Consider the following 26,296-nt stretch of genomic DNA (forward strand, 5'->3'; position numbering starts at 1 on the left):
AAATTTCACGAACACACACAGAATTACGTCACGAATACATATCACTTTGTGCCCTCCACGTGACGTCACGCAAGTCATAATAGTTGGCTTCTATCAAAGTCGTCATTGTCGTCGTCCCCCTAAACCCCCCCAAACGTCAAATCATTATTTCTTAACCTCACAAGTACATGTGCGTTTTTTTGTTTACTCGTCGCTTTAAATTTATAAATATTTTGTTTTTAACACTTGAAACATTTTGTAGAGTTCTAATAGATATTTCTTACCCTTTTGACTGTCCGTGAATGTCGTTTAATTGTTATTGACCTGCCGTAAGTCGAAATTACTAATTATAGCTATTCAGGGATGGTCGAATTTTGGGTTCTCATAAGCTTTTGAGAAGTTGATTCAACGGTAAAAATTTTTTAGTCACTAGACTATTGTAATCCTTCTATAAAGCATATGTGACAAAAGAGTTGAAGCAAAATAGCACTGAAAGTCTCCATATATCTTTATCCATAATTTCACAGATAATTTTTTTTTTCAGGTGTTACATTCAAGACTGCAAATGTCGACCTCCCTAGCAACCCAATTACGCCAATTGGCCGTCCCTTCCACCAACATTTATAAGGACGACAAGAAGAGATGTTCTCTCTTATTTGATCCCAAAGAAGCTGCCTCTATTAGGGGAGATATTGTATTTGAAATTGGTCTCGAGGGTCTGCAGCAGTTGGTAGCAAAAGATGAAACTTTCCTGGAATTCCTAGACAACTTATTTCATCCCTCCTCCAAAGATTTTGATAGAAACATTCATAGCAAAGAGGAAAACAAGAAGATCGATAAAATTATAAAGAGATTTTTTGTTGTGATAGGTCCATATATCTTAACAAATGCTGCGCACAAGGCGTTGGAGTGGCTGTATTTTCGGTATCATATTAATGAATTTAACAAAACAGACCTAATAACCACCGTCATTCCTTATTACACCACAAACATCTTTGTGCGTGTAGTACAAACCTGCAGCTTTAACCAAACTTCTGATCCATATTATTTCTTGAGCGCTATTAAGAAATCGGGGACTCAATTGGACAGATTAAGTTTGTTTCGACAAGTACACTCCAATGGAAAAATTATAAAATGCCTAACTAAGTTTTTAACACAGTTATTGAAGACTCATAGTGACCAAACCTTAACAGTGCATTTTAATTTTTATTGCACAATCTTATGTGGTGCTATCGAGGTATCAAAGGATATTAAAGATCCTTTTATAACAGAAATTCTGCCTTTGCTGTTGGAAGGTCTGAGCTCTGAAATTCCAGATTTTGCCTCTGCTACCTTTGTAATTACTGCAAGGTTATTATCGAAATGCACTTTGTCCAGAAAGTTGCTAGATGTGATTCTTGAGAAAGTGTTTGACTTGAAGTGTAAGTCTGTAGCAATGGAGGCTGCTTTACTGGTGACTTTAGTTTATCAGCTACAGCCCCAATACACGGTGTTATCGGAAGGAGCTTTGAGTAATCTATTACAAAGCAGTTCTCTGCTGGACAATCTGGGAGTTCTGCACTCAACTGGCAGTTGTGTTTATCCCTGCTTAAAAGTGATCATAGAAGAATTCCTGAAGAGAGGAATTAGTGAAAATGAACCTGCATTTAGACTTATACTGTGCCATATTGTTAACAAGATTGAGTTTGATAGTTCCTTTATCACCTATTTTATCGGCCTTCTCTTAGACAAAACCAACAAGAAGGCCATAAATAATGTAGACATTAAGTATTGGCTTCAAGACATTATCAACATGCTTCAGTCTAAATACTCGGACAAATTCACAGACTCGATGGCTAAAGTTTTCAAAGACGAAAACGCAGATCATCGCCATCAAATCGTCAACAAACTAAGGCTGAACAAGCGGAAGTCCAAACATTCAATCAACTGGACAAGAATCGATTTTATCCAACCTAAATTTGAGGAAAAATTGTTGAGCATACTAAAAGGTTTAGTTAAGTTAGTGGGCAAAAGTGTTGTGCCAATTCCTAAAATTGAAGATATTAAGGCTTTGAAGACGAGCCTTAATAACGCATTTGAAAAGTTGAAGTCTTTTGGCGAATATGAGGAAAGCAGAAGCTTAATTGAGCCAATGATGGATGTAGATTCAAGCGACGTTAACAAGATCATTGAAGGGGTTCTTAACGTATGTTCAGCTGGAGTTTTAAGCGAAACAAGCCTTCAAGGGCTTTTGTACGCAGTTGAAAAGACTCTTCCCACGTCACAATGCTTTCAGCTGCAGTCTGTGACCGCAGGCATTAATTTACTTGCAATACTTTCAAACGAGAGCAGTGATATTAGAAATACAACCATAGAAGTCATGAGTCAATTGCTGAAAAATCAAGAAACAGAGACTAATTGCTCATGGTTTCTCACAAAGCTTTTAACCTACAAGGAGGAAATCTTAGCCGATTCGGAACAAGTGGCTTTGGCGACACTTAAATTAATGAATTTCCCTAAAGGCAAGCGATTTTTGTCTGATATTACCAGCATCATGTGCCTGAAGGATACCCCATTACATGTCACTTACGGTGCTCTTCAGTTAACGGTGCACATCAACGACTTTCAATTTCTTGAGCAGCTCAATCAGCACTTCCTGGAATTGTTCAAAAACAGGTCCGAATTCAGTAATCTCGAGAGCAAAATCCTTTGTAAGCTGGTTGAAAGTATTCAGCAGCCCATTATCTCTCAAGTCACCTTAACAGCTCATACCTGGAGATTCATTGTGTTCGCCCTCAATAAAATGGTCATAATCGACACCTCTCAAGAGGAAGCCGTCACCTTACCTACAATAGTCTTAGGGCAGCTTTCAAAAGATCTATACCATTTCCTGCCTGAAGATTTACTTGCAGAATTTTTGGGGCTGATATGTGACCTCTCGGCGATTTCTGAAGACCCTCAATTTTCCGCTTTGGCCAGCAAAATTTTCAAACACATAGACTTGGACGTCAATCTTGTTGCTAAAATCCTTAAGGGCATGAGCGAAATTCAGTCTGACAGACCTATAACGCCAAGAAAAAGGCCGCAGGGACCTACGTTGGATGTTGTTGACACTTTGGCTTGGAAGAAAGGGGTTTGCCTGTTAGAATTCATCCAGAGCAAGAAAAAAATCCGCAATAGCCAGATACTTCTCCCAATACTATTCGATATTTTGAAGAAGTGTTTGGACTTCGAGGAGCAAGCAATGGTGGAGTACCCCAAGCAGCTAACTCTGTCTTTATTGTTGTTGATATGCGGCAAGCTCGAGAACGAAACGGTTTCAGAGAAGAACTTCAACATCGAGCTGGTAATCCAGTGCATTCGAGCTTCGCAAAACCCGCAAACCCACTACCACGCTATGCTAGTGCTAGCTCATGCAGCGAAAGTGGTCCCCAACGAAGTGTTGCATCACGTGATGGCAGTTTTTACCTTTGTAGGCTCAACCCTGGTCAGACACGATGACACCTATAGCTTCGAAATCATCTCTAAAATCCTGGATACGATCATTCCGATTTTGGTCAGTCAGCAGCGAACCACTACTATAGAAGACGTGTTAAGGGTCTTCGTGGATGCTTTAATGGACGTACCCGAGCATAGAAGAGTGTCTCTGTATACGCAACTGCTGAATCATGTCGACGCTAAACAGAATTTGTACTTGTTCCTCTTGTTCGTGCTCGAGACGGAAGTGTTGCACCCAATTAGGGAGAAGAAGAAGGCTGAGAAAGGTAATAAGACTTTAGAGGTATGAAGGTAATAAAGCTTAATATCTTTTTCCCGTAGAAACACCCTCTCAGAGGATCCAAATCTCGTTGCAACTCAGCGGAGAATTTTCAGTGGAGACGATGCTGCACACTTGCTCGTGTCTTCTGAAATACATAAATGATTTACCCGATGAAAAAGAGGAGGACATGCCTCAAACGCATTCACTCAACCTCAAGAGCTACACCGCGAAGCAATTCCGCCACTTGAAATATTTAATCATCACTTTTGTCTCCAGTTTGCTCTCTTCCAAATCTTTGATCGTCAAATTGTCAGCAAAAGAGAACCTCCACATAGAAGGCCTATACAAGGAAATAATCATTAGCGTCTTGTCGTACATTCAAAGAACCCAAAAAGTGTGTGATAGCGGCGTCAACAGCCCCCAAGCAGTCTACTGGAAAACCATTTTGTACCACAGTTACGATCTTCTAGACAACGTCAACGATTTGCTTAGTTCTCGAATGTTCCTTCTTGTGATTAAAGGTCTGTTAGTGCACAGCATGCTTATGGTCAAAAAGAGAGCTTTGGAGGTGTTGAACACCAAGCTGCAAAGCGGATTTTCGCACCACAAAAGCGAAGACGATCAAGAGTTGTTTGTCCTGGTCAAGCCAATACTGATGATCATCGAGCCTGCCGGACTGCAAAGTACCTTACCTTCAGACCAGGAGACTTTAATTCAAACAGCACTCCTGTCTATGAAGCTCATAGTCAAGACTTTGGGCCCCAATGACCCTGAAAGATTCATTCAAGTCTTGGACTTTATATCAAACATTCTGCATTCGGGAAAAGTACAGGGCAACGTCCAAGCCTCCGTCATCCTTTGCTTAGCTGAATTATGTTCAGTTTTACGAGGCCACGCTTTACCGAGCCTGACATCATTCATGTCAGCCTTCCTGGCAGTTCTGAAAAAGCAAAAGTCCCAGGACACATGCAGCATGCTGCTGCTGAGCATAGTAACTGCAGTGAATAAACTACTAGAGAGTTTTGCTACTTTATTGAGCCCATACTTACCAAAGATCATTTGTGAATGCTCAATACTGATCAGTAAATGGAGCAGCTCATCTGAAGACCCCAAGTGTCAGCCACTAATTACTAGACTAAATGGTATTAAGAAGAAGTTAGCATCAGTTATTCCAGTCAGGGTTTTAGTGCCAATAATAGACCAATGCTATGACATTCTACTGGCAAAGCAATACCACAACGCCATTGTAGCCCTCATAAGCATCCTGGAAGAGCAGCTCTCCGGTCTAAGCTCTAGTGATGTGTCTTTGAACATGTCAGAGTTTACCAATTTCTTCCTGAAATCTTTGGAGTTTCGTTCCAAAGACAATGCCTCCACTGAAATTGCTAATTTGGTCGAAGGCCAATTAGTAAAAACGCTTACCGCCTTCACATTGAAGCTGTCAGAGAGCACTTTCAGGCCATTCTACCTTAAGCTCTTCGACTGGGCCATTAGAAGCGGAGACAGCCACGAACGTCTCATAACATTTTATCATTTATCAGAACACATTGGTCAGGCCCTGAAGGGACTCTTCGTGCTCTTTGCCGGGAATATCCTCAGCAACGCCTCGGAGATAATGCGAGACGTAGGTTCACAAGAAAAAACTGATACTGAAAAAAGCATACTTCTGTTGGAATACGTGCTCAAGACGCTAAAAGCGATTTTCACCTATGACAGCAAGAAGCTGATCAACAGAGAGAGATTCGAGTTGCTTATGCAACCCTTGGTGGACTTGTTGGAGAAAGACATTGATGGAATAGAGACACTGATTAAACGTAACGTAGAGCTGATAACCCCGACGATAGTCCAGTTCGCTGTGGCTGTAGCAGACGACGGTTTATGGAAGGAAATGAACTATCAAATCCTGCTCAAAATGCGCAATTCCAAGCCTGAGATGCGGCTGGTTTCTCTGCATTGTTTGGCGGAGATAGTGGCGAAGCTACGGGAAGACTTTATGCCGCTTCTACCGGAAACCATACCGTTTTTGGCGGAGCTTTTGGAGGACGAAGACGAGAGGGTGGAGAAGGCATGTCAGAAGGCTGTAAGGGAGATGGAGAAAGTATTGGGAGAGCCGTTGCAGAAGTATTTTTAATGGTTAAAATAATATTGAGAGAAATTGAATAAATGTTTTATTTAAGTTATTAAAGCGTCTGTTGGTAAATGGTGATGCGTATTCTGTGGGCCCCAATTTTGAATATTCCGCCGGTTTCATATTTTATGTTTCTGTCAATTACCAGTTGATGTCCGGCTTTGTGGGCATGGCAGGGGGAATTTTATAAAGCAATGAATAACAAATTTATAGGGGCATATTAGAATTTACTAAAACCTATAAGATGTCCATTAGTTATGTTTTATTTATTATTTTAGTCAAAATAAAGGCTGAAATCTTACATCTAAACTTTAGATCTATATTCACAATTTAAAAAATGGCGTCTAATTTCTCCGCGACGTTGCCAAACTTTGAGTTAGAGGTTATGAAAACTGGTGATTTGGCAGCCTTCGTCGTACTGTCACTGAAACTTCAAAAAACTTACGCAGTTTTTCATTCATTTAAAAAGAAAATCAGAATCATCTCGAAAACATTAAGAATTCGTTGATCAAACGTTCGATTTAAAAGAAAAATTTCAGGTAGTGCCATTCTGAACAGTTTGGTAAGTAAAATACGTGAAATCGCTTACGTGATTCCAGCTATAAATCTTCACTTACAGAACTCTTGTCCAACATTTCATAACAACTCTTAAGTGCAAATTTCCTTCGTCGCGATTTTACCATGCCCATTCTGTTCTTAATTTTACATTCGCAGAATCGAAAAAATGTCTCAAATCCTAGCAATCAAACTGTGCAAAGCCCCAGTGTTCCAACAAAGCTGCAGCTTACTGAAACAGCTCCCTTCGAGAGCAATCCCAGTAAGAAATTATGCCACTGAAGGGAGAGATGCTTTGGCACGCGCGGCCAGACGACAGACACTCAAGGAACGCGCTATGGCCCCAACAACTGGCAGAGGTTAGTTCGAACTCTATATATATATATATATTGAGGTTCCATTATAACTTCCTTTTTACAGTCTTTAACATTGGCCGTGGAGCTGTTGCTGGTGGGTCAGTGCTTGGTCTTGGAGCTCTTTGCTATTATGGCTTTTCCTCTGGAACAGGGGCTAGTGCGTTGGAACAATCTCAGTAAGTCTCAAATTTAAGGATAATAGACGATTTGAAACATTTTGTGTGTTGTCCAGTCTATGGCCGCAATATGTAAGAGATCGTATCAAGACCACTTACTTGTACTTTGGGAGTTCAATCGCTGTTACTGCGGCCAGTGCAGCTGCAGCCTTCCGATCGCCTGCTATCTTGAATCTGGTGACTCGCAATGGATTTATTGTAATTAGGTCTTATTAGGCAAAGGTTGCAATGTAAATATGATGTTTTACAGGGAATTGGTGTGAGTTTGGCAGCGATTATAGGTACAGGCATGCTCGTTCGAGGCATAGAATATCGACCAGGTTTGTGAGGGTAATGGATAAGTATTCTTTTATATTTAAGAAACAAATCATACAGGTTTTGGACCAAAGCAAATGGCTTGGTTGTTCCACTCAGCAGTCATGGGTGCGATGGTGGCGCCTCTCTGCTTCTTGGGAGGTCCCATTTTAATGCGAGCAGCTTGGTATACTGCGGGTGTAGTAGGTGGACTCAGCAGCATTGCAGTGTGCGCCCCCAACGACACATTCCTTTACATGGGGGGACCGTTGGCCATGGGATTGGGGGTTGTGTTTTGTAGCTCCATTGGCTCCATGTTTTTGCCTCCCACCACTGCCCTGGGTGCAGGATTGTACTCAATATCCCTGTATGGAGGACTCCTGCTATTTTCTGCTTTCTTGCTGTATGATACTCAGCGCATTGTGATGCAAGCTCAGATGTACCCGAAGAACCCTGAATATCAGGGAGTGCGACCCTATGATCCCATCAACAGGTGAGCTAAAAAGAGAGTACTGAAAGAGTGTATCTATGTGGTGCCCTTTGCCTTGCTCCCTGTTAGAAAGCAAATGTTAAAGCCGTTCTTGGGTTTTGTTTGATTTTCAGTGCCTTAAGCATTTGCGTAGATGCCCTAAATTTGTTTGTTAGAATTGCGACCATCTTGACCACGAAAGAACGACCCAAGTAGGCATTGCAGGTCAGATTTTTATGGTAATTAGTCAAATAAACCAGGGTACCTTTACTTTTTTTGTTCCATGAGAGGCTTCTGCAAAATGTTCATAAGCCCTTATTTGATTATTTCATTTTCTGATTTCAGTGCCATTTCCATTTACTTGGACACACTGAACATTTTCATCAGGATCGCGACTATGCTGGCAATGGGGCAAAATAAACGGAAATAAGCAGCCTCTGTTGACAGACACCTTTTCCTATTAAATAATAAATGCAATTATCGATTTAGATATTTTCTCAATGCCTTGTTTTTATTAATGGACAGAAGGGGTGCGTTGGACAGTTGTTTTCATTGTTGTAAATATGAAATTGACGCGATGCGTCGATTAACTGTAAATATTAGGAGTAAAAATGAAGCAGGTGCAAGGTGTATAAGCGTAATTGTAACTTTAATAGTACTATATCATGATACAAGTGTATGAGAAGGCCTTTAAAGTACGCGCGACAAATTGCTAGACGCGACATACAACTGAGTATTTTGTACGCACGGGCTTTGGGTTCTCATGCACACACGCTATAAAATATTTTTTTATTACAATTGCAGCAATATTGCCATTAATTAGTGCGCATCAAGAACTTTCATGCATTCGCCGGAGTTGAAATGTGTATAATATTGTATCCCTAGTAATTATACAACCATCATAAGGGCTGTTTTATCCGCTCCTTCATAAAGTGTCGATTGTGATGCGTGCGTAATAAAAAAGTAGTTAATAACTTGAAGTTTTGTGTTCTCCCCATTTCGGATTGGACGTTGTATGGCTAGATCAGAGCGTTCCTAGTCGTCTGGGAAATACGCAAATTATTACGCACTTCCGCTGGTTAATCTTTCTCATGGTATCGCCATGCGAAACTGAGGCAAGAATTGGTTCCAACAAAAGCATGCCCCCTCACATGTGATATTTTTATTGAAGCAACAGAATGAATTATTCATTCACTTATGGTTTCGGTGTAAGCTTGTACAATAGAGCATTCTTAAATACACTCAGATCAGAGAAGACAGTCGAAGTAAGCCGCTTAAAACACACATCAAAACCGCGACTGCCTATACATTCGCGAAGAGGCTCATCATGCGCTCACTTACGGTACTAAGACGATACATTCAAATAAAATTAAATCGGTATAAAAACTAATTGAAATTATCATTATGAATTAAACACAGTTAACGGCTACTGAACGGTTCTTTGGATAAGCTACAGTCTTATATTAATTCAGTGAGATGTGTAAGATTGATTCGAGTTGTGTAAGTGAAAATTAACGACTCACTTGGAGAATTGTTTCCTTAAACATGGCACAAATTATGAACTGCTTTCAAGCGCGAGAAAAGTTTGAAATTCTGTCAATTTCAGTTTGGACATTTTCGAACGCCAGCAGGCCAACACCGCGAGAATCTGCTCAACAAGGCAAGAAGCTACAGCAATTAAGGCCTAAACTAATGTGAAAGAGGAGGGAGATCAACATGTCACCTTTCAACTACAATACGTTTTTGGGCTATTTACATTGTACAACATCTGTTTAATGCTACTTCTTGACCAGATTCGCGATTCTGTCCAGTTGAGGTTTGAATCCCCCTGAGGCGGTTTCTTGCGGATTGTTGTTGCCGTTGTCAATATTGGTTTGTTTCAGCACCTGCTCCTTCGCCCCTCTGTCAAGAACGTTAGTTTTACTCCAACTTAATGAACAAGAGACTTACAGATATCTGGTTAAATCCTCGATGTCCACCAGCATCGAGTCTTGCTCCATATGTAAATCATCCCTGCTCATCAACATCTTGACCAATTGCTCATTTAGGGTTTCGATTTGCGTGTGCAGATCGTTAACGATAACTTGCAGTTGCGCCACGTTCATTTCCGTCAAAATTTGACGCGATAAGCGCCTTTTGTTTTCTGGAAATGGAATGCCCACTTTTTCGAGACTGTGTCGCACCATTTCTGTGATCGGCGACTTCTTTTGCTTCTGCCTCTCAATCTAAAAAACCACATTAAAGTAGGAAAAATGGACGTCTCCTTCATTTACCTCCATTTGCATTCGCGCCATTTGTTTGGCCTGTGCCAACGCCATTCGAGCCTCGGTTTGAAGACGGGCCTGCTTACTAAAGAAGTCACTGTCGCCGCCTAGAAACGCTCCAAATCAAGAAAATGGTTAAAGCAACACCTGTGAAAACTCACTGGATTGCAGTAGAGAGGTGGCTTGATCAAATGGCTGCAACGCTAAAGTCGCAGGTCTTTGAGGAGGAATTTTCTCGTTCGAATTATGTCGCGTCGTTTTGGGAGGTTTTGGGTTCGTAAGAGGGCACTCACTATCGGAGGAAGGGCTCTCATTATCCGATGCAGTTTCATTCATAAAGCAGATTTGCAGGTTCATTCCTGCTTCAATGGAAAAAAGTATCACCTGCAATTGGGTTTAGAGGCTATAGCAAATCCTACCACTTTGCAGTCTGGCCTGTAAGCTTGGCTTTCGCCCCGGTCTGTCTGTGTAATAATCCTCTTCATTGCCCATCGCTAGGCGTCTTCGAATTTCCTCTCGATCTGTTCGCCTCTGCAAGCAAGAGCTCTAATAACGTCTTTTTAAACAATAAATTCAAAATAAAAGAAGGTCAGGAGGTAAATAAATGACAGTTCATTTGACTAACTACACAAACTCCTATAAACTCAACTGCTAGACACTTGACTGAAGATTTTGTGCAAGGACAACCAGTACGTAACTCTTTTGGGAAAAAAAGTGTGTCTCCGTTTCGGTAGGCAGACTAGAGTTACACACCCATTTCAAGGGGGTTATAAACTAAGCAAACACAATAAACCTTCTTACTCTGCTTCCACTCTCCTCATTAAGGGTTATAACCCTAATAAAACGATCCATAACATTCTGTTCATCATAGGACGAAGGCACATATGGAAACCATTCCATGTTCTCATTAACTGAATTATAGTCCATGCTGAATGTGGTCATGGAATAGGCTCGAGGACTTAAGTAGTCATTTTCCAAACACTCAGTATTGTCCTTCTGGACGATTGTGTAATATGTGGTTTTGGTTTTGTGTGAAAAACTGTTTTTTAATGCGTTGAGATTGTTGGAGATTCTTCGTGTTTTCGCTCTAAGGACGTCGGAAAAGGAGTTCGAGCGGTTTTTCAGGGTGGTTAACAAGTTGTCGAACATAGCGTCCCTTTTGTTTGGTCTTATCACCGGACATTAAAAGGCAGTTTGCTCTCTGCCGGTCGAGTGTATTCGCCAAAATTTGCTGTTTTTATTCCACATGTGGTTTTTATGTAATAATAATAATAACAATAATAAGCAACTAAGAACAACACAATCAGAAATAAAAGTAAACAGTTTTGAGGGGGAAAATAAAACAAACAATACAAACACATGTCCTGTGACGTAAAAGACGCTTGACATAAATGCTATTAAATGACAGTTCACATGGCATACTCAGCAAAAAAGCCTTGTAGAATGACTCATCACTAGTAGGCATCTTGTTTGAACATAAATAGAGAATAAAAAAACACTAAATTCAAATAGGGAATAATATTGGGAAAATTTATTGAAACTTAAGTGATGAATTTACTCACGGACTCATCTAAACTCTCAAGCGTTTCATTTTCGTCGAAGGTCAACGTATACAGGTCATTAACGTACAAACTGTCTTTCTTATAGTGTCGCTTGCGCTTCAACGAAACCGAAGCCATTATCACACTGAAAACGATAAGTTTATTTGAAATTTCACAAATCTTCAATCGCACATTAACACGCCGTTAATCTCTTGCGCCAGCACAGACCGCACGTATCTTTAGCACCTCTGTTAAAAGATGGACAAAAACGAAACTGCGGCACCAGCAAACTATAACTTTTCCTGCTACATTCAATATGTTTTGTTTGATTTGCACGTGGCACAGTTTACGAAATAACACCGTACTGAACTCGATTCGGTCAGATAACAATAGAAGCGGTACTAGCAACAATTTAAGAGTTTTTGAACGGTTGTGCCTGCAAAAGAGAAATCGACAATCGTAAAACTAACGCAATACACATTAAATCGCAAGACCAATTAACTCCCGGTACTGAATCGCTGCAATTAAATTTATTAAGTACCTTATTATACATCATGCGGCTGTTGGTGCAGTAGTTACTATTCCTGGTGGACGAGCTTTCCATTATATTGCAAGCCCTCAGAACTATCACAGGATCGCATATATGTGAGATCACTAGGCGAAATAATTGTCTGAACGGAAATGTGGAACACCACACACTGACTGACACATTTATTTACAAAAATGCCTTATTGAAGATATTTTTAGTTGCTTGTCCGAGGATTTTATTTGTTGTCGCGCTTTGGAAATTGATAACGGCTGATACGGCCGCAAGCACCAACACGTCCGGCCAGGAGGAGTCGTTTGCTCGAAATTGGCCTTGCCAAATGGGCTGCTGTGCGGTGATTATGTGCCCACAATCCAGATTTAGCGTACATTTGCTCATGGATTACAAGTAAAACGTAAAATAAACAACCGCGATTTCGTCAAACTCCCACTCATAACATATCCAGAGCTGACATTACGAATTAATGCTCACGCGTATGTAATTCCAGTTAATGAAATACCCGTTGCTTTGACTGTGCGCCGAAAAATCATCCTTACACTTGCTTATAAGTGAGGATTCCACTCTTTAACTCACCCTTTGTTCTTCCTCTTTAGCTGCCCTCAAGTGAGACTCGATGGCCTCTAAATCGATATGCGGCATGGCCGTTTCAATGGTGTAAATGTCGAATTCTCCTGGAATACACATTTCCTAAACACATGTCCCTTTGATTCGGACGAAATCTTACCGAAGGATTCTGCTTTTGCCGGCTTTTTGCAGTCCTTTTTGCCTTCTTTCCGCCTCTTCACCTGGCAGGCCTCTTTGGACGGACGTTTTTTTTGCGTGCTCACGACGGTGCTGTCTTCCTCTTTTTCTTCGCAATTTCCCGTTAAATCTGGCAAAATCAAACTTATCTGCACAAAATGGCGAACACGATGTTATTTTGAAACATGCTTCAGTATTTTACTTTACTCAAAAAGTTCATTCCACGGGAAATTGACGTTAATCAATTTAGGCCCCTACCTTCCTTATCCAAGCTTAATCCCTCAGATGTCTCCATTTCCATCGTCTCGCAAACCATAATACCCTCTTGGCAGTCAGACAACACTGCATCGGCCATTTTGGTCTCGATGGGAGACAGAACTTGACACACTAGTTCAGTCATGTGCGAGTCCTTCAATGGCAAGAAGTCTGGTAGTTTTCTCGGCTCTTCCCTCGACTGGCAGTCCTCAATGACCTTCTGGCAAAGCGGGTTCTCCAGACACACCGTCTGTTCAACCTCTCCGCCATAATCGTCATTGTTATTCAGTTGGTTCTCGTCGAAGTCCAGCGTATGGGCCAAATGCTGGAAGCCCGGATAATTGGGGTTGACAAACCCCTTCACTGGGGGGGCCATCATTTCTTCGTCCTCGATTGTGTCGTCTGAAGACAAATCTATGTGATCGGGGTCTTCCTCTTGGGGAGATATTGAAGTCGAGGAGCAATCGGAAAGAGCATCATCAGGCGAGTGAGGCCACTGGGGTTGGCTGGTCAGCATGTTGTCCACATTGAGGCGGTTGAGGTTGGACTGCTGGTCCGGAGTGAAGGCCCATCGCAACTGAACGCCCACCCATATTACACCTGAGCTAAGACGCTCAACCAACTCCACATACCTCCGTACTGGTGAAGTCAACCGTGGCCAACCCAGCTACATCTTCGATGGTGAGGCGGCCGGTGTTGTCCACAATCTCACGAGTTGCAGTGCTGAGGTCATTGCAGCGCGAGTTGCGAGTCAAGTTTCTGAGCGGCTTGGACGAGCTCAGAACGTTGCAGTTCCTATTGCGGACCGCCTGTAACGGCCCTTCGGAAGGTTGCAGGCGCATCAGTTGGTAAGTTGCCTGACAATGGAAACAAAGGAGTCTTTTATTCAGTGTTAAAGGTTTTATTTTAGGGGAGAGTTGAATGATAAATTAGTTCTTTGCGTGTGGCGATTGATCGCGCGTATAAAACCCCTTTGGGGTTGCCGCTTTGGTTCCCCGAAAAAGCAGCCACTTGCGTAATACTGCTTGCCGGGGCATTAGCAGGGGTCAAGAGTTTCGTTTAACAAATACTTTCAGCCCACACTCGACTGAAGGGCCTTGAAATACGAAAAGATTTAGCTTGGTTTGGTTGGTTGGGTAGTTGCGCCGATAGGTTATTGGGTGCACTCAGGGCCGGCCTTAGCGAGTTTGACACGCTGGAGAATTTTTCGATAACCCCAACCCCCGACAAAAACCGCCGCCCAACTTCGCCCCGCATAAGGTCGGTACCGTTCTTGTTCGTAATTTGAATTTTAAAAGTACGACGTATGTTTCTCGACAATATGGTGGCCGCACCTTTTCTTGACAATACGGAGAATAACGACGTTTGTGAGGTTTTAACCTAATGAGGAAGGCATAGCGATTCTGCTCGAATGTGTCGACGGAATGGGACACTAAAACTGAAACTTCCCGTACCAACAAAATCCTCATTTGGTTAAAAACCACTGAAATTGGACCACGAAGACTACAATTTAAATATAAAAAAGTTCTTCGAATGGCGGACCCCATAGGGCCGGCACTGCATGCACCGTGGGTATGTGTGATTGTAACGGGTTTTTTCGTTACTTTTACGGGCGTAGAGGGTAAAACGGAGAATTCTCCTTTTACTGCCCCCAGGGAAATAAATATCTAAGTTAGGACATCTAAGGTCTCCCCGAAGCAATATTCGCAGTTTCATTTCCCCAAGAAATACTGGAGTTATTTGACTTCGTTGTAAAAAAGCTACGTTGAAGGGGTCTTTGATGCGGGGCGGGCTCGTCATTTAAGCTTCAAATAATTATTTCTAAAAATATAACTTTTTAAACCGCTATTGTTCTCCATTGGATCGATACGCCACTCTTGTTCCAGGCAAGTTGCATGCTCCCTTCAAACGGAGGTGGGTATGCCCCGTTCGTAATCTTAACAGCGACTTTGCCCCATTCCTGAACTCGAAATACGTAAAGTTTACTTTAGGTTGAAGCACTGGAGGACTTTATATTCCCTGCACAAGGAAATGTCCGTGTCAGCCGTAACAAAGTTCGATTTCTCTGGACAAAAGTTGTACTTCGAACGTGTCTGGATCGCGAAATTTACTGTTATGTCCCGTAGCTAATACTGTTGAGTTCCTATACGTATCGACGTTGTTTTAACGAGATTAAACTTCAATGTTTGAAAGTTGCGCACTGCCAATTCCCCTTACAAATGAATGCATGATGATGCGTGAAACTATCAGAAGACGTAATTTTAAAGTGCCCTGCAAAACTCGAGAACGTGGCACCTCGAGAACGTGGCACCTCGAGCACGTAATCCGTGCTCGAGCCGTATTCGCTTTGTGCAATTTGGAACGTAGCATTGAAAATAATTAAGTTGTTACCGTACAAGCGATACCGAGTGATCACGAAAAAACCTCGTAGTAGGCAGGCAAGCGTGGACGTAGGGCCCTGATTGAACCACAAAATACCTGGCAGTGACCACAGACAACGAACGACTCTATCCACGACATGCACCCGTCGTCCCAGCGCCTACTTTTTAATGACCACCCTCTATAATAAATTGGAGCCGAAGCTCTCATACGGGAATATTCGATAGCAGCACGCCCCATTTTCCACTTACCGACTGCCATGAGTAGGAACTCAAACCAACAACTTGAAGCCAAAAATGCACTGGCAGATGCACTTAATTCGATCTCTTTCGAGGGAGAGAACAAGAAAACGTGGATCCAGAGGTCGGACCAGACCGACTTCTGTCCACCTGTTCTACGGAACGGCGCTGCCGGCGCCGCCGCCCCGGGAGGCGTCGCGACGGCGCCCCTCAGAACGAACTCCTACCCCCCCGTCAATTGCGCCAGTTTTGAGGCGCTGCATTAATGAAACTTGTGGCTTTGTTGATTTAGGGGCAAGATTGTTAGTTGATGTAAGTAGGAAAACAAAGGAACAAGACGAGGGTGTTTCACTTATTTGACAATCGAGGGGATCGAATGGGCGGCTAAGATTTATGGACGAAATGGCGAAGGAGGTGTGGCAGGGGTGGACCTCGGAATAACATTTTGAGAAATTAATCTTGCTGTCGGACCAAGTGATTAAAAATGATGATGAGACTGGGCATAAAGTCGCGTCCTACCTCGAACAAAAACGTACGGAAGTTGGCCAATATTAAACGAGATTTTCTTTATACGGCCCCGTAAAGATTTAATGACCCAATAACTATTCACTCCCTGCTTGAAAAAGGGTCACTTTTGCAGCCCGCGTAGCAGAAACGGAGCTGAGGGATTTGTAAAGTTATCGAAATATGCCCCCAAATCCTTTGTAAGCCTTCAAGGGTCATCGATTCACGTGAAAGTTTATATAGGCCGGCTATTTCTGCAGGAAAAAAGGGCTTTAAGCGAATTGAGAACTGAAATAGCAAAAAAAGAAATGAGGAAATTGAATCGTTGCTGGATAACACTACATAGAACTTATTGTGTGGTCGTGGGATGGGGAGAAGGATATTGGACCACGTGATCCCGGGGGCTTTTCGGATCGATTTGTGACGCAATATATTGCCGTCGACTACAAGAAATGTGCGGATTATTGGATTCTTTCTTGGGGTCCGAGTTAGGGGAGTTCAGAGGAGATAAAGATAAATTAAATTAAAGTCGAAAATAGTTCCTGGACAAGATGGCGAACGCCCCTTTTGATGCCCACCGAAACATGTCGCTTTTTCATCGTCAAGCGAGAATAATAAATACCTAAGACCTGTTTCACGGATGATAATTTTTATTGGAAATTATATACCGTAAAATATCCTGTTTGTGTTTGCTGCAAGATTTATTATATATCACCATGACAAGGACTTTATAATTCATAATATGTATCGCGTGTATCGGCGTATCTATCGGGTACCAATAATAATTAGTATAATTTTTAATTCTATCGATTGTTTATTAAAATCGCACAGCATCTATTTAAACCCACACGATGCACAATGAATCGGCCTATTCACGTTACTGAATATTCGATTTTATGTTAATGGCAAGCCCGACCATTAGCATGTAATGAGGAAGAAACGGACGTGCCGCGTCCTTCAGCAAAAATGCAATTTAGTTTCGGCAACCAGCCCCCCCCCCCTTTTTTTTTCTTTTGAGCGCCAAATTGGCCCTATTTTTGCGCGCACCCCGTGGAAAGTGCTACGCGAACCTCGGCAGCGCACTAAAACGCGGACCCGCAGTGGCGTTGTGGCAGAAAATGGGTTGCAAAATGCCCTTCCGTTTGTTAACGATTTCCGATTCTGGCACTTTGAATTGCACGTGTACGTCTTGAAAGCCCCTTAATTCTGAAAAAGGCGACGTATCGACGGACTTGCGCTAAAACCGAACGCGAGAGCCAAAAATTCAACAATACACGGGGTGTTTCGCCAGAAAACAGGCGAGAAAGCGCCGACTTCCGGTGCGACCGGAAGTGCGACGCCAGCGACAATACTTCGCGCGACGTCGCCCCCAGGCTGTTGCCGGATCCTCGTGACTCCGTTCCCAGCTTGACCCTCTCACCTTCGTCCCGAAACGTCCGGTGGCGGTGACCCTCGGTGGCACACCCTGTACATTCTATTTCTGTAACCGACTAATTACCTAAGTGATCTTGAAAATCAACACGAAAATATTGCTGATGCAAATTTCTCCGAACCGAACAAGAATTTACATTATTTCAGTAAGTTTTTACGGGGGGGATAAACCGCAGCGCAGCCTCGAGGCCCAACGCCAAAGAACATTGACGCAAGTTTCCGCTTGTTCCATGTCGGAACAGTGGCCCCACTATGACTCAAACGGGTGTTTTATGGCCCCATTCAAATCCTTGCGAGCTGAAAGTCGGGACTTGATTAAGATCGACGTAAATTCGGATTCTGCGACCATGACCGCCGCCGACCCGCTCGAGTCCAATGTCGAACTAGGACCGAGAAAAACGAAAAGAAAAACCTGCCGAGATGAGACCTGACCGGTCCGGATTCCTGCCCTTCTTCGTGAACTCCGGCAGCGGCAGTTTTCACTGTCAAAACCAACGAGGAATAGACAATAAGAACCGCGAAGACGAGCAGGTACCATTCGCGCTCGTGACGTCGGTACCTCGTGGACGTCATATATCGTTATGAGAGAACATGTCCTTTCTAATATATAGATAAATCCTACTGCGGGCAAAAAGTGTCACTGCACAAGAGCTCGGGGTGTGGGCTTTTTGTAACCTTATCTTCGCGGTTACTGGACTTTGGTTCTACGTGAAACCACGGCGTCAGGGATCGTGCGAGTGCCGAGTCCGCGGAAAAAAAGGAGAGAAAAATGATCAACGTTTTCGCTCAGTTTTTCAAGTGGCTCAGAGGGAGGACTCAGAGCGATGAGGCCAAAGTGGGAGAATGCTTCTTCATGTACCTCAGCGTGGTAACTGGTGAGTAGTCCCGCTCGTTTCTCGCCCCCCAATTCGGGCACCTGGCGACGCTTCTTTTTTTGTTTGTTTTTTTTTTGTTTTTGCGGTCTCGCACGGATTTTACATAACAGTTTCGCTCTCCTCTCGGCCCATCGGGGACAAGGAGTCGTTTTAATTGGCAATTTTCGTTTTCCTTTACCTGATTACGCCACTTAAGCGCAATTAGACCCATTACCCTGTCAAAGAATCCTTCAACTTTGCTCGTAAATACTGAAATAATGGTCTAATAATTATGATTTGCCATGAAAATTCGAATTATTTCAACGCGCATATGCCCTGTGCGTTCGCCATATTGTCAAAAAAAAATTATGTCTCTTTCCACTGGAAATTCCACCGTAAAACGCTTTTTCTTTTAATTTATTTTTCAGCCTACCTCACGGCCTTCACCAGCGGCCTGTCAGTATCATGGACTTCCCCCGTCATACCAAAGTTCAAAACCGAAGAGAATCCCTTCAATCACACAGTCTCCACCACCCAGACCGCCATGATGGCGTCGTTTTTGCCCTTAGGGGCTATCACGGGCCCTATTTTAGCAGGTGAGTAGATTACAGAAATATGGGGATACCTTAGAGGGAAAACGGGTGCAGCCAATATGGGATAAGGAGAATACGTCACGACCATCGCCACTGAACTTTCTATTCGTATTTTCACGGTCAAGGGTGTCAATTAGCATTGTGCAGCATTCGATTAAGGGCAAAAGGAATCTAAGCCAAAACGTCGCTCTGCACGACTCTGAGCACTTTATTGAAACTCCATCAATGGCGAAGATCGTTATACGTTGTACATACGATCGTTATACATATATACACAGTTTAATTAATGCAGGCACGAGTTTTTCAGCAGAATGCATCCACGGCGATCCGTCTTTAGTAATCATCAATCATCACCAGCAGTAGGAGTCGAAATTTTAATAAATTAATGTCCGTCCTTGAGGACATCTGACCACTCTAATGTCTGCCCCATATTAGCATATAATTACCGTCCGCTGTTCCATAACGACGGCTAAATGGAATTTCGCTCTAACATAATCTCTTTGTAAATCTCAAGAATATAGGTACCCACCTTTGTGAACTATGCGGGCGAGGACCTTGGGTCAACATCTAACGGGCCCGCAATGACCCCATTTTTCGGTGTCAGGAAATCCTTTTAATTTTATGACATTGTTGCAGGGTACATGGCTGATCGATTCGGTAGGAAATTCACCATGATGCTTTTGGGCTTTCCTTCGATGGCGGGATTCTGCATATTGGCCTTCGCTAAAATAATTGAGCTGTGGTACTTTGCCAGGTGCGTTCAATATTGCAAAGCTGAATTACGTCGAGCAGTGATAATTTTGCAGATTTCTATTGGGGATTGGGGTCGGATGTTACTTCGCCATTTGTCCCATGTACGTGGCGGAGATATCCCAAAACCATAACAGGGCAAAGTTCGGCTGCCTGTTTGGGGTGTTTATCACATTAGGGCTGTTTTATCCGTTCTCCCTTGGGGCGCATTTAAATATACCGGTCTACGCCATGACGTGCAATATTCCTTTGCTCGTATTCCTAGTCGGTACGTATCGAAGGTGTTGGGACAAACCTCGATTTCTAGTCCAGACCTGATTACAATAAATATTTAATTCACCAAAAAATCCAGAAAATATTTGACACTTTTTCCCATTGTATTACTGGTTGCCTATACGTAAGAGCAATTAGGACGTTATTGACAATAAAGAAAAAATCCTAATTATTCTTAGCTGCACAACTAAACCCGATTTAAATAATGATTTCCGCTTAGTTTTCGGAATATTCATGCCCGAAACTCCAATTTGGCTTCTTATCAATGGAAAAGTTAAGCAGGCAGAAGAAGCGCTGGTTAAATTGAGGAAAAAGGAACCAGTGGATGTGCAGGAAGAAATTAACGAAATCCTAGCTGCTGTCCAAGAAAATCAAGGAAAAGGTCAGTTTTAATAAACCTCCTGTTGCTCCTGACGTAACTTGAAGGCGAACATTACAGGGGGCTTCCGCGAACTTATCCGATCCCAACCAGCCAAACGCGCAATGATAATCTGCATCGGACTAGTGCTCCTCCAGGAGCTCTCGGGCATCCACCCCATGATGGCCTATCTGAAGCCCATTTTCCAAGCCAGCGGCACTAAAATCTCCCCCGATCTATCCACTATTATTTTCGGACTGTCTCAAATCAGTTCCAATTTCATCACCGCCCTTATCGTGGAAAAGGTAGGGCGCCGGATACTTTATATGGTGTCAGCGGTGGGGTGTGGCATTGCCTGCGCCATCCTGGGGGCCTACTTCTTCCTGCAAACCCAGAAAGCCGATTTGGACGGGGTCTTTTGGTTGCCTTTGACGTGCATGGTCGCCTACATGATCTTCTTCAGTTGCGGATTAGGACCTTTGGCGTGGTCGATCGTGGGGGAGATATTTCCCTCACATGTGAAAGGCAAGTGTCAGCGCAAAAATGGCTTGGGGCCGTAATGAAAAAGTGTAAACATTGTGTTTGCAGGAATTGGTTCGGGGCTGACGGTGTGCGTCTCATTCTCGGCCTCGTTTTTCGTGTTGATGACGTTCCCAATTGTGTCGGAAGCGGCGGGAATGAGCGCCCCTTTCTGGATGTTTACTGTGGTGACGGTAATAGGGCTGTTCTTCATACATTACGTTGTCCCAGAGACAAAGGGCATGACGTTAGCCGAAATCCAGGATACTTTAATGAGGGGCGGGGTGAAAAGGCCCGACAAGGAGGTGCAGGCCGTGGCACCAGAGAGCGTCACAACGTATTTTTGAGTAAATATAAACAAAAATATTTATTTTTATTATGGGTTTTATTGCGCCCCTGTGCACACAAAAAATAGGGGAGATAAGGTTAAGTCATGAGCAACGAAAAAACCTCCGTGGGGCTCGCTCTAGGGAAGACGGAGTAAGAACGTTTAATTTTTAAGAGAGTTTTACGTGTTTCGTACATCATCAAGTTAACGGGCCTCCATTGCCCGGACGGCGGGTTCCTGATCAGCTGTATTAGATGGAATGTCGAAATTTTAGGGTCGGTGGCACAATTTTGTACAAAACTCTTTCAGGGGCCCTTTCTTGTTGGCGGCAAATAATAATTTCTTTTTGAAGGATTGCTGCCCGAACGTTGAAATTCCAAACGAACGAAACTAATCAAAACTAGCAGTCATAACGATGTAATTAAACTAAACAAGCTCCTCCGTTGTTTACTCAGGCCTCTAAACAGTTCATTCCGAGGACGGAAAACTGAGCTTTTAAGCTGAAGGATCGATTCTCAGGTAAAGAAAAACGAAATTTGCATGTGAAATTAAATTTCTCCGTGCATGTGAACGCATTATTATTTTTGCATAGACGCCCTTATTCATTATCATTCCTTTGTGTTGTAAATTTTCCGCGTTTTCACCTCTTTCGAACGTTTCCCCCCAGGCTGTCAGGACGTGACTGGTATGGAAAATGGGGGTATTAAGCCCCCCCCGCCTCGGTGTAAGAGCACCTAATTTGTATAGGAAGGCTTATTACGATCTGGGGCTGTCCTTGGTGCTTGACTAAACGAGAGAACGTGTCAAAGCAAAAATAAGACGTGTTCCTTAGCATTAGCCGAAGCTCGTTAGCTTCGGAGGCGACCCTCGTCTTAAGAATCCTTTCGTGAACATTCCGCACAAATTGGATTTTGTGATACGGTTAATTAAATATTTCTTATTTGCCCGGTAACGAGTTTAGTGCGTCTCTGTGTTTGAAATAAGTTACTTTTGAACTCGCTAATGGAGGCAGCCCCAGGACTTCTGAAAACACCCGATGTAACAAGGAAAGCCCGAACAACAAACGAGACGTCATCGATTCGTTAATTACCCCCCCATGGGTTTCGAGAACCATTTCAATTTACGGGCCAATTCCATGAAAGCCATTTAACCTAATTTTTCAAGGAAATGCAATAAAATGATTAGTAGACATACCCACAGAGCTAACCAATTTCCAGATTTATCAATACTCGACACACGACTATTCTACTACAAGCGGCGTATGTATGATCAGGCTGAAAGTGCGCTGCAGACGTCACGACGCGGCTCCAACTACTGGAAGCGTCACGACGCTCGGCGTCTTTTCCAACAGGATATATGGAAATCACGCAAAGGGCGAATACGCCCTCCACTCTGGAAAGTGCCGCTTCATTTTCTGGCTCGTTAGAATCTGGACCGCCATCTTATAGACGAAAGTCGTGTTAACTTGGCGACACCTATCGGAGGTTGTTTCGCTCCGTGTTCAATTGAGCGACTGCAACGTCTCTGTCCTCTTTTATTTCTTGGGAATTCATGGAGGAAAGTTGTATCACTTTCCGACGTCAAATCTGGCGCAAAATCAGCTGTGACAACCATGTGACAAACACGCCAAGAGCAGTAATAAGACGAAACTAATCTGCGAACAAAACAAAATGTCGTCACAATAATAAATCCTGAATTAATCGTGTTTCAAATTGCGTTTTTCCCTGATTTTTCTTTTAAAAAGCCCAAGAAATTTCCGTATATTATGTGAAAAGTATCTCAAGGAACCTCGAAACGTCCTGGGAGTTCAAAATTAAGCAGTGCCATCGCGATATGGAAATAACTTAACGCTAAAGTGGAGGCTCTTTTGTTGTCTATCATTCAGCATTTATTTTTGTTACAAAAGGATCTATTTTGATCGCGTATTTTTAGTTTATGTAACTTATTTTGGGGCAAATTCGAAGTGTTCTACTAATGTTTAACAACTTAAACGTGCTATGAACGCGTGGTAAGTAGTGATTATTGCTTTCTTTCTCGCTTAGGGTTAACGTGATCAGCTGTTCATGTTTTGATCAGGGCCCTTATTCTCGAGAGACAACCTCACATGTCGCAATGGTGCCATATCAAAACCCATAAAAATGTGCATCCAATATGTCCACCATCTCTCTTATTTGTGGGAGATTTGCCTCACTTAATATAAACTAAGTGAGAAAAATGTGTGAGGTCATAGAATGCTATAGGGTTCCTCTATCTACTTTGTAGCTAAACTGGAACTTATGGGAAATCCCCTTTAGATCTTTCTCTATTTAAAAGAGTCTTATGGCATCTTATAAAAACAACCAATAATTCATTACAGCACTTAATTGAACATCATCATGACTACAAATTATGCATCTCTCAATGAAACTCCTGATTTTTATGGGGAATATGGAACTGGGGAGTATGGAATTCCCAATCAACATATGTCGGAACCAACCCGTTCCCAATGGAACCATATTGAAGACCTTGACTCCTTTTTTACTAGAGTTTACAAGTACCATCAAAAACATGGCTTTAAATGCATTGCCCTTAAAGTAAGGTTCCTTTCGAGGCATTTAGGGACTGTTAAAATAATTGCTTTTCAGGAACTTGTTGATTTGCACCAATTCAGTTTTATAGCAGGCATAATGTTCACCATGATTTATGCCGTTGACTATGACAGGTTGTTTAATCATAAAACTGAGGAAGGAAAATGGATTTTCTCCCTTCTTCGACCTTTTGACGAGGCAAGCTGTTGAACAACTTCATTTTTATCATTTTTAAAGTAAAACCTTTGCAGGTTATGTCAAATCTACCTTTCTCGGGGTGGTTGCTGTTGTTTTTCTTAGGCATAATGTTCTTTTTAAGTGTCATTCGTAAAGTATATGCTTTGATTATGTATTGGGATATAAAACAATTCTACAACCAAGCCTTGTTGATTGAGGACGATAACTTAGATAACCTGACTTGGCATGAGGTGCAAAAGAAACTCATTCATGTGCAATTGGATCTCCAGATGTGCATCCACAAGCGTGAATTGACAGAGCTTGATATTTATCATAGAATTCTAAGGCAAACTAACTATTTGGTAGCACTGGTCAATAAGAGACTGCTACCTCCTAGAGTAAATGTGCCGTTTTTGGGGGAGGTCGTCTATTGGACGAAAAATTTACGGCTAAACATCATGATCCTGCTGTTTTGGTCTCCATGGTCCCCTTTTGAAAATCCATGGCATCTGAGAGAAGAGTACAAAAGACCTGGCTATAGAGAAAAAATGGCTCAACAGCTGGGACGACAAATATTATGGCTGTTCCTCATTAATCTTTTGGCTTCACCTTTAGTGTTTGTAGGTCAGATCATTTTCTATTTCTTTAATTACTTCGAGCAGGTACGCCGAGAGCCTGGCAGGTTTGGGCTTCGTTATTGGTCTCATTACGGACAGCTCTACTTTAGGTAGTTATACGCTACAATGAAATTTTGACTGTACCTTAAATATGGCTTTTAACATAGACATTTCAATGAGCTGGACCATGAGTTACACTCGAGATTGACTAGAGCATACAAGCCAGCTACAAAATATATGGCATCCTTCTGTTCACCACATGTGGTTATTCTAGCGCAGCATTTAACGTTCATTTGCAGTTCTGTATTGACAGTGTTCATCTGTCTCAGTTTCTTGGACAATGAGATTCTCTATTGGGATCAGGTATATTATAATTTATTGTCATCGATGAGCATAAGGGACTTTACTTAGTCGAATTACAGGTTTTAACAATGTTAGCCATCTTGACCGGCGTCATTGGGATCGGTCGCAGCTTAGTGCCGGATGAAACTTTAATTTGGTGTCCCGAACAGCTGTTAGAAGCAGTAGTGTTGCACACCCATTATCTGCCAGGCGTCTGGCAAGGCTACGCGCACACCTCGCGTGTGCGTGCCTGTTTCCAGCAACTTTTTCAGTACCGCTTTGCCGCGTTGATCGAGGAGTTCCTCTCTCCTATTTTAGTGCCGTACTTCCTAATTCGTTATGTTTATCCACGCACGCTCGATTTCGTGGATTTTTTCCGGAACTTCACCGTGTCGGTAGTGGGGGTTGGGGACGTGTGCAGTTTTGCCCAGATGGACATTAAAAAACATGGAAACCCCGACTGGCATGCTGAACAAGAGGAGGACGAATCTGGCGACAGGAGTCGGGTGGTAAGTTTTGGTCTGCAGCGAATGGTGATTGATACTAATGAGTTATGCGAGCGTAGATGACTGACCAATACACGCAAGCAGAGGATGGCAAAGTTGAGCTCTCGTTAATGCACTTTACTGTGACCAACCCCAACTGGCAGCCACCCCCAGACGCAATGGAATTTGTGGAGAATGTCAATCTGGAGTCAAACAGGGCCATGTTTAATAATGATGACGCCATTATTGGGCCTTTCGGTATTTTGTCCAGTTTGGATTTTTCAAAGCAAGCCCCTCCGAAACAGGATGAGCCACCTGCGTCCCATATTCATCTCTCCACCGCCGGAGGCTTCGGACGTTCCTCCCTCCCGGGCGCAAACGTAAGACAGAGTCTCTTCAGCCAGCGCACAGAGGGTCCAGACATGTTCCGCTCCATCCAAAACATGCGCGCTAGCATGCTCATCTTGCACAACAGGCACGCAATGCGGTAAGTTTTCGGTGGGTTCTAACGATAGTTTGTTTTGAGCCGTTTCGCTTAGGTCTGCACAGGCTTCCAATCTCCAGGTGGGCAACCAAGCGCCATCAACTCTCAAATATTTGTGATCTTTTTTTCGTTTCAGACAATCGATAAGAGTGGTGCAGTCAGCGGAGGAGACCACACCACTGTTGTTTAGGAAATAGAACCGAGCGTCTCAACGCTTCTAGTCATATACATATACGGACCTACTATTTTTGTGTTAAATAGACGAACTTTTTTATAGAAATTGAGCGTTTTAGTTGAGTACTTTATATTTACCATTATTGACCACTTCTCATCGTTGTAATGATTGAATTAA

At 42.8% G+C, this 26,296-nt stretch overlaps 5 protein-coding genes across 11 annotated transcripts; 4 read left to right on the top strand and 1 right to left on the bottom strand.

The window, feature by feature from the left end:
• The first annotated feature begins 162 nt into the window (after positions 1–162).
• On the top strand, positions 163–5,918 carry l(2)k09022 (HEAT repeat containing 1 homolog l(2)k09022). The gene is made up of 3 exons (XM_066287441.1): positions 163–308; positions 524–3,722; positions 3,778–5,918. Exons 2-3 carry the CDS (start codon positions 545–547, stop codon positions 5,847–5,849), a joined length of 5,250 nt encoding a protein of 1,749 aa, XP_066143538.1. The 5' UTR covers positions 163–308; positions 524–544; the 3' UTR covers positions 5,850–5,918.
• A 334-nt stretch (positions 5,919–6,252) lies between these two features.
• On the top strand, positions 6,253–8,670 carry LOC136342019 (growth hormone-inducible transmembrane protein-like). The gene is made up of 7 exons (XM_066287453.1): positions 6,253–6,408; positions 6,561–6,760; positions 6,822–6,933; positions 6,990–7,131; positions 7,184–7,253; positions 7,309–7,720; positions 8,042–8,670. Exons 2-7 carry the CDS (start codon positions 6,571–6,573, stop codon positions 8,124–8,126), a joined length of 1,011 nt encoding a protein of 336 aa, XP_066143550.1. The 5' UTR covers positions 6,253–6,408; positions 6,561–6,570; the 3' UTR covers positions 8,127–8,670.
• A 173-nt stretch (positions 8,671–8,843) lies between these two features.
• Positions 8,844–22,594, bottom strand: Schip1 (Schwannomin interacting protein 1). 4 transcript variants are annotated; one of them, XM_066287448.1, is made up of 10 exons: positions 22,467–22,594; positions 13,677–13,901; positions 13,048–13,621; positions 12,773–12,919; positions 12,622–12,719; positions 10,380–10,491; positions 10,122–10,322; positions 9,970–10,067; positions 9,647–9,921; positions 8,844–9,598 (listed from the first exon to the last, which is right to left on the bottom strand). In XM_066287448.1, exons 2-10 carry the CDS (start codon positions 13,884–13,886, stop codon positions 9,475–9,477), a joined length of 1,839 nt encoding a protein of 612 aa, XP_066143545.1. In that variant the 5' UTR covers positions 13,887–13,901; positions 22,467–22,594; the 3' UTR covers positions 8,844–9,474. The 4 variants fall into 4 exon arrangements, with proteins under 4 accessions (XP_066143545.1, XP_066143547.1, XP_066143544.1 ...); XM_066287450.1 differs by lacking the exon at positions 22,467–22,594 and adding an exon at positions 15,675–15,872 and having other exon boundaries at positions 12,622–12,716; XM_066287447.1 differs by lacking the exon at positions 22,467–22,594 and adding an exon at positions 15,675–15,870.
• On the top strand, positions 17,681–21,320 carry LOC136342017 (facilitated trehalose transporter Tret1-like). Of its 2 annotated transcripts, XM_066287451.1 has the most exons (7): positions 17,681–18,472; positions 18,880–19,047; positions 19,681–19,798; positions 19,851–20,062; positions 20,288–20,449; positions 20,507–20,950; positions 21,014–21,320. In XM_066287451.1, exons 1-7 carry the CDS (start codon positions 18,367–18,369, stop codon positions 21,289–21,291), a joined length of 1,488 nt encoding a protein of 495 aa, XP_066143548.1. In that variant the 5' UTR covers positions 17,681–18,366; the 3' UTR covers positions 21,292–21,320. The 2 variants fall into 2 exon arrangements, with proteins under 2 accessions (XP_066143548.1, XP_066143549.1); XM_066287452.1 differs by lacking the exons at positions 17,681–18,472; positions 18,880–19,047 and adding an exon at positions 19,324–19,603.
• Atg9 (autophagy-related protein 9) lies at positions 21,451–26,224 on the top strand. 3 transcript variants are annotated; one of them, XM_066287444.1, is made up of 9 exons: positions 21,451–21,791; positions 23,629–23,845; positions 23,897–24,037; positions 24,091–24,743; positions 24,801–24,996; positions 25,056–25,484; positions 25,541–25,947; positions 26,000–26,024; positions 26,081–26,224. In XM_066287444.1, the coding sequence occupies exons 2-9, from the start codon at positions 23,648–23,650 to the stop codon at positions 26,132–26,134; spliced, it is 2,103 nt and encodes a 700-aa protein (XP_066143541.1). In that variant the 5' UTR covers positions 21,451–21,791; positions 23,629–23,647; the 3' UTR covers positions 26,135–26,224. The 3 variants fall into 3 exon arrangements, with proteins under 3 accessions (XP_066143541.1, XP_066143539.1, XP_066143542.1); XM_066287442.1 differs by lacking the exon at positions 21,451–21,791 and adding an exon at positions 22,893–23,280; XM_066287445.1 differs by lacking the exons at positions 21,451–21,791; positions 26,000–26,024 and adding an exon at positions 22,893–23,280.
• The last annotated feature ends 72 nt before the right edge of the window (positions 26,225–26,296 follow it).

Source organism: Euwallacea fornicatus, chromosome 11 (assembly GCF_040115645.1).
Source record: "Euwallacea fornicatus isolate EFF26 chromosome 11, ASM4011564v1, whole genome shotgun sequence".
In the NCBI taxonomy this organism is placed as follows: Eukaryota; Metazoa; Arthropoda; class Insecta; order Coleoptera; family Curculionidae; genus Euwallacea; species Euwallacea fornicatus.